Source organism: Schistocerca piceifrons, chromosome 1 (genome assembly GCF_021461385.2).
Source record: "Schistocerca piceifrons isolate TAMUIC-IGC-003096 chromosome 1, iqSchPice1.1, whole genome shotgun sequence".
Classification (NCBI taxonomy): domain Eukaryota; kingdom Metazoa; phylum Arthropoda; class Insecta; order Orthoptera; family Acrididae; genus Schistocerca; species Schistocerca piceifrons.
In genome coordinates, this window is record NC_060138.1 from 163,107,189 (window position 1) to 163,108,588 (window position 1,400).

Below are 1,400 nucleotides of genomic sequence, written 5' to 3' on the forward strand. Positions count from 1 at the left end.
CCCGCCTGGAAGGCGGCATGTGGGTCTGCTCCTGAAAACTGAAAGGTTGGCCGAATGAAGGAAGTGAGTAGGAGCAGGAAAAGGTAATACACGTTGGTACTGCAAGAAAGTAAAAGTAGTTTATTGGTGCATGAATATATACAAGGCATACATAACTTTGTAATGATGAGCAAGCTTTAAACCCATCGTAAGTAGAGCAAAGTATATGAAGCAAAGCTGAAGCGAAGTGTCCCGGCCATCTGCTCTTGATCAAATGGGCAGAATCTGGAGCAGAGCTCGTAGATCTCTCCCGCACCGGCTAGAGTGCACTGTCGTTGGTGTCTGTCGTAGTGCCAACCTAGAAGAGCGCACCTACAATGTGGCATCGTAGCTATCGATACCACGTCCCTCCCCCCTGAAACAATGCACCGTCATTGAGTATGGCTTCCGACAGCGGGTGGAGTGACCCAGGGGCGGCGCAGCTGAGAGGGCGGGAAGCGGAACTGCCAGGGCACGCTGTCCACCCTCGACCCCGAATTGCCCGCAAGGGCGCGAGGAAAACGTCGCGTGAAAAACCTGCTCAGGCCGCGCACCGCCACTGGGTATGCTCGGATAAGGAGGCGGAGCAACACCATCGGTTCCGGCACCGCGGAGGAACACGGCGACGGAGACCGGAGGTGGGGCCATGGCGGCGGCGAGAGGCGTCCATCCGGTGCAGGTGACCGGACCGGCAGTGGCGACGGCAGGCGCGCCCGCGGCGGAGGCGCGAGCGACGGAGGCGCCATCGGTGGAGTCGTGGGCTGAGGTGGCGGAAGCCGCGAAGTCTCCAGTTCTGCTGGAAAACCGAGGACGGCACAAACGGATGTGGTTCTGGTGTCGCTTGAGAGTGCCGCAGGGCCCAGAAATTACAAATAAGCCGCGGCCAAGCTGGCGAAGAATGCGCCCCTGCTCCCAGCGCTGCCTGCCAGAGAAAACGCAATAGAACACCAAATCGTGCGGCGCCAAGCCATAACGAGGCGAGGCAGCGGGAGCGCGCGGCGGCGGGTGCAATAGCTGCAGAAGCGACCGATGGGCGCGGCCATGTAGCTATTCTGCTGGGGAATGGGTGCTGCATGGCTGGAAGCGATATGAAGCGAGGTAAGTCCAGAGCGCGCGCCCGCGAGAGTGCGTGGCGCGCAACTTGCTCATCTGCGACTTTAACGTACACACAAAGCGTTAAGCCTCGCCGTTCGACTGGGGGTGGAACGGGGCTGAGGTCAGATGACGAATGCCATTAGTAGCACAGAACGCTTCAAACTCTGAGGATACGAATTGGGAGCCATTGTCTGAGACAATAACTTCAGGGAGGCCCTCAATGCAAAAAATAGACGTCAAAGCCCGAATAGTACTGGTAGATGTAGTAGAAGACATAGCTACAACAA

At 57.8% G+C, this 1,400-nt stretch overlaps 1 protein-coding gene across 1 annotated transcript; it reads right to left on the reverse strand.

Moving 5' to 3' along the window:
• Nucleotides 1-410: 410 nt before the first annotated feature.
• On the reverse strand, nucleotides 411-764 carry LOC124795197. Its single transcript, XM_047259143.1, has one exon. It carries the CDS (start codon nucleotides 762-764, stop codon nucleotides 411-413), a length of 354 nt encoding a protein of 117 aa, XP_047115099.1.
• Nucleotides 765-1,400: the final 636 nt, after the last annotated feature.

Excerpts from the sequence above, each read along its gene's own strand:
- LOC124795197 (XM_047259143.1), bottom strand. The coding sequence starts at position 764 with ATGGCGCCTCCGTCGCTCGCGCCTCCGCCGCGGGCGCGCCTGCCGTCG.